General features: G+C 28.7%; 1 protein-coding gene across 2 annotated transcripts in view; it reads left to right on the top strand.

The window, feature by feature from the left end:
* LOC106791527 overlaps nucleotides 1–2,634 on the top strand; it is a 39,094-nt gene extending 36,460 nt beyond the window's left edge. For both annotated transcript variants that reach the window (XM_014757208.1, XM_014757209.1), the window contains one exon: nucleotides 2,073–2,634. In XM_014757208.1, coding sequence (XP_014612694.1) covers nucleotides 2,073–2,183 — 111 coding nt within the window. In that variant the 3' untranslated portion in view covers nucleotides 2,184–2,634. The remainder of the gene's footprint in view (nucleotides 1–2,072) is intronic.
* Nucleotides 2,635–5,272: the final 2,638 nt, after the last annotated feature.

Raw genomic sequence — 5,272 nt, forward strand, 5'->3', positions numbered from 1 at the left:
TATTATATTATTATAATATAATTATTATTATAATTATTATGAAAATTATAATATAAACTATTATATTAAGTCAATGGTTTTTGCAGTGATTATGAAATTGATATACAAGCCCTCGTCACTTTTTACGTATACAATTTACCTATAATTTTAAGAAAAATGAAAAGAAAAAAAAGAGATAGAAAGAGAGAGAGAGAGAGAAAAGTGATGGATTCATGTTTTAAGCTGTTCCACGATTTAAACATCAAGAAGATGATATATTCGTACATATCATTTATATGTTTTTTTTCGTGTTAAACCTCGGTGGCGCGCAAAGTCGGCTCGTTAAAAAAGTTTCGAGATTTTTTATGGGAGTAGTCCCCCCTCTTGTACAGTGGGAGAGAAAACTCGTTCCTTTCCGACTAACACCCTCTCCCCTTCCCTCCCCCTTCATCTTTATTCCCTATCTCTCTCTCTCTCTCTCTCTCGTTTTCATGTTGGGGGGCTAGTATTCACCCTACAAAAGTGGAACGCATGGAGAATACGATAAACGGTTGAGTTGCAGTAAATGTAACGACCTAAAGTTTAACGTATCCGGCCAGTTTCTTCAATTTCCACGATCTACTACTACATTCGTGAAAAATAATAGTCAACCCGAAAGAACATTATGAAAACTAACGAGAAAAACGATAGCTGATTTTATATTTTATATTTTAGACAACCGATATGTAAACCTTTACACCATTTTCAAAATAAACGTTCTATATTTAAGGAGCACACTTAGTGTGAAATTTTGAAAAAATTGAATTTTTTTGTGCATATTTCGATAGTTTATATCTTTAAAAATAACATACTGAAATTTCAAATCCAACGATTACAATATATGACTCGCGTCGAGTCATAAAAGAATGATTCATTGATGAAAGAATGATTAAAATAACAAACGAGAACAAGAATAACGTAGAAAAAAGAAAAAAAAACCTAACTTTTTAATTCGATAATAAAATAATAAGAAATGTCTATTTTAAGGGGCACACTTAGTGTGAAATTTTAAAAAAATTGACTTTTTGTGTGTGCATATTTTGATAGTCTATATCTTTAAAAATAACATACTGAAATTTCAAATAAAAAGATTTCAAATAGTCTTAGAGTTACAACCTTTTAAAGAGTAGCCACTCAGGGATTAGAAAGCAATCATTTTATCTTTGAACGCTTTTTTCTGAAAACTACATTTTTCAAATTGGCTGCAGTTGAAACTCGTACAAGAATCATCCGATCGCTTTGATTTTTTTTCTTCTTATTTTATATATGTTTTTTTGTACAATGACCTAAAAGTTTGTCGATTGTATAAAAAATGTAATTTTGGCGGGTCAAAAATCATCCAAATTTTCAGCAAAATTCGATGTTTTTTTTGTTAAAAGTCTGCCATTTTGTTAAATTTCAATTTTTTTTTTCACAATTTTAGGTCATTGTATAGGCAATACCTTCTAGATTAACAGTATTTTTTTCGGTGAAGGCCGAAATCACTGCAGCCGTTTTAGGCCCTTTTTTTATAGTAACTTGGGAAATAGCGAATAACTCACTGTAAATGACCTTTTTTCATTTGAAAATTTTAGTGAATATTCGTTAATTATGTATAAATATATCCTCTAAATTTTAAAATATTTCATACAGTAGTTTTCTTGAAAAAAATTTCTAAAAATCACCTTTTTTTAGGCGGTCACACTAGGTGTGCCCCTTAAGTACAAAGATTGCAACAAGAATGAAAGAAAAAAAAAGAAATAGTTAGTTTGTAACGTTGTAACTTGTTTCATTTGTTAATAAGAAGGTATCATAGGGAATTTGGACATGAAAAAAAGAAGTAGAACTTAATTTTGATAAGTTGGATGTTTCGTTCCTTTATTGGGACTTCTTCAGCAACTGGAAATTTTATTTTATTGTTATTTTTATATTACGAAATACATGAGACCCATACATTATAAAATATTACATGTTACCTTAATCTTTAAAGTTCAGCGTCTTTTTTCTTTAAGTAGACATACATTTTTATTTTTATTTTTATTTTTAATATTCAAAAGACATTTGTTTCGTTGCAGGTTCTCGTTAATTTCTCGGAGGAACTTGAGGACGAATCAACCGATTCTGCGAGAAATGGATTCACCAATGTTTGCTTCAATATGGATAACATTCATATGGAAACTTTTTAAGGATTTCAATACTTAAAAAACACCATCGAATATTTTCTTTTCTTATTTTTTTGTTTATTTATATATATATATATGTATATGTGGCCACGATTAATCAAAGAGGTTTGAGAGATCAATTAAAAAATTCCTGAAAAATGTTTATCTTTTCATAGACAATTTTTAAAGTAGTTCGATGTGTAAATTTTAACATTTTCAAACAACAACGCGACATTTACGATCTTTTAATGTATTTTAAGTTCCTAGACTGCGTTTTCTTTTCGAGATGGTGTTTTCATATTATATTTTTTCTATTTGTAATTACAAAACAGAAACAATTTTTGAACTACTTAAGATTTAGAATATATATATATATATATTTGTTTAAGATTGACGATAAAAAGAAGAGTATTTTTCTAACGGTATGCGATTTAATTAAGAATAAATTCTAATGCGTAATTTATAATAATACAATTCGACAGTTTATTATTTTCGTTTGAAACTTTCCACAGTGTTATATTTATAAGATTTTATTTAGGAATAAATTAGATTTAATAACGTTTTTAACGAACAAAATTATCGCTTTATGATCGTCTGACATGTATTATTATATTATCATACATTTTATCTTCATTGAAATTTATATTAATGCATAAAAAAAGTTTAATGCAAGACATTAAAACACTTTCTCAAAGTGTGGATCGTTTTCGATTCTCGGATAAAGTGTCGTCAAGAAATTTAAACAAAATTACAAAATTCTTGGATAATCAAAGATCTGAAAAATTTCATTTTTCTGGTTAAATTGAAAAGTTTCATAAGCCCTAGGTTTAATGTAATCTTACGAAGTTAAAACAATAAGAAGATTTGATGAAGCATACGGAAATAATAAAACTCGTGCGAACGTTAAGTTCCGTTAATGGAATTTGATTGGTCGATCGTTTAAATATCCGTTTTAAAAGTATGCTGCCGAATGGATCGACGATAAAAGTGTGTTTTAAATTGAGATGAAAATTATCGTTATAATACGTTTTAATATGTACACGTGTGCATGTGTGTACTGCATACATTACATTTACCGAACGTACTTCAATCGTTCGACGTATTTTATTATACTTAAACGACAAAATGGAAATTATCGTATAAAAATCGTGGAAACCAATGTTTCAGTCATTTATCTTTTTATAAATGTAATAAGAATTCCATACAGATGAAATACTATGCAGAGAAGTGTAATGCTTATTACTATCGTTATAAAAATGTATTTAAAAGAAAGTATCCATCACAAACAAACTTGGAACGTTGTAAGGCATATAGGCTGCGAAACAAAATTGTTTTGTTACGTTAAAAAAGTATAACTTCTATACGTGCATACATAAATACACACACCAGTTTTTTTGTTCTTCTATAGCGAATAAGATATCCTTTTATTTTCTTTTTATGATTTTAAAATGATTTAATTCTCTCTCTCTCGGACAGAAAAGAAAAATAGTATAAAAAGCGTATTTCTTATCTAAGGAAGGATAAGATTTTCAGTCTTCTTCAGGCTTTAGATGGAGTAAGTAACGTGATAGTCCTTTTCAAGGATAAAGAAGGAGTAGTATATAGAATAAAGGGGATAGAAGAAAGGATCATGATAAAGGACAAATGCCACGATGGAAATTAAAATAAGAGAGTTGAATATCTTTTCTCTTTTTCTTGCTGAAGCAAGGGGTAAAACTCGCTCTCTCCTCCTCTTTCCCTTCCCCCCTCCGACCCGACAAGGGTAAAAGAATCTTCCCCATTTCATGGCTTTACCTGCGTTTTATCACGCTTCTTCTACTTTACCCCTCGACCAAGCAACCCCCTCACCTTAGAAGCGCCCCTATCTCTCGGAGTTTGTTAAATAGAATTCCCTTCGTTCGAGAAGCACCGAAACTGAAAAATGGATCCGCATCTAAAGAGTGATCTAACGTTTAATCTTCTAGTAAGATATTTCTGAAGGAAAGAAAAAAGATTGATCTACGATATAGTTTATATTTTTTTTTTTTTGTCATTTTTAATTTCTTACAGTTTCTACTTTATATAATATATTATATTTGAAAATTGTTAATTTATTATTAGGGTATGACAATTGGTATAGAAATATTTTCCTTTTTTTTTCTTACGTAAACAAATTTTGTATTCCTCGTCATGGATATTACATTTGTTGTATCATAATTATTATTTTTCTTTTTTTGATTCTTTTTTAATCTAATACATATAAGCAAAGTTGTAATTTATTATCAAGGATGATTTTTAGTATTCAAATTTAAGGTAAAATATAAAGGAACGTTATGTTGAAATGAAAGAAATGTGTAAGGAGATATGATACGAAAAGCGAAAGAGAAAAATATTTTCCATCTTGTGTTTCTCATTCCCGTTAAACGAGGAACAATAAATTTATCGAATGAGTTTGCACGTTTCTCATTTAAACCACCTTCTCGTTGCTTTTTCATTATTCATTACACAACCAGAGCTTTTCCATCCTTTCACTCATCTTTCTTTTTCATTTTTCTTTCTCTTATTTTTTCTCTGACTCATCTCGACACCTTTGTTTTAACTTATAATGATTATATTCGTGGGATTTGTCGAGAAGAATAAAAGTAACGGACGATATAAAATGACGACGAGACGCGTCTTCGTTTCTCACGGACCGATAAAATTCGAATTAAATGTGTTTGGCAGAAAAAAAAATATTACTCAATTTTCACGGATGACCGAAAACGTTTTGCGTTTTATTTCATCGTTCCATTTTTTCTTTTTCTCTCTTTAATTTATATATTAATTATTAAAATATATTAATCTTTTCATGAAGTAGCATAAAATAAAATTGAAATTTAATTTCTTCTTATTGGGTATTATTGTTGAAATTTTAGAATGGATGTAACAACAACAATAACAACAAAAAGTAAAAGATCATTGAAAGAAATTTCTGCAATCGAGTAGATTTTAGATCGGGGTGTCATCGTTCCATATTTTCTTTTTCTCTCTTTAATTTATATATTAATTATTATTAAAATATATTAATCTTTTCATGAAGTAGCATAAAATCAAATTGAAATTTAATTTCTTCTTATTGGGTATTATTGTTGAAA

Source organism: Polistes canadensis, unplaced genomic scaffold (assembly GCF_001313835.1).
Source record: "Polistes canadensis isolate GaletaPanama2010 unplaced genomic scaffold, ASM131383v1 scaffold_315, whole genome shotgun sequence".
NCBI classification, from domain to species: Eukaryota; Metazoa; Arthropoda; class Insecta; order Hymenoptera; family Vespidae; genus Polistes; species Polistes canadensis.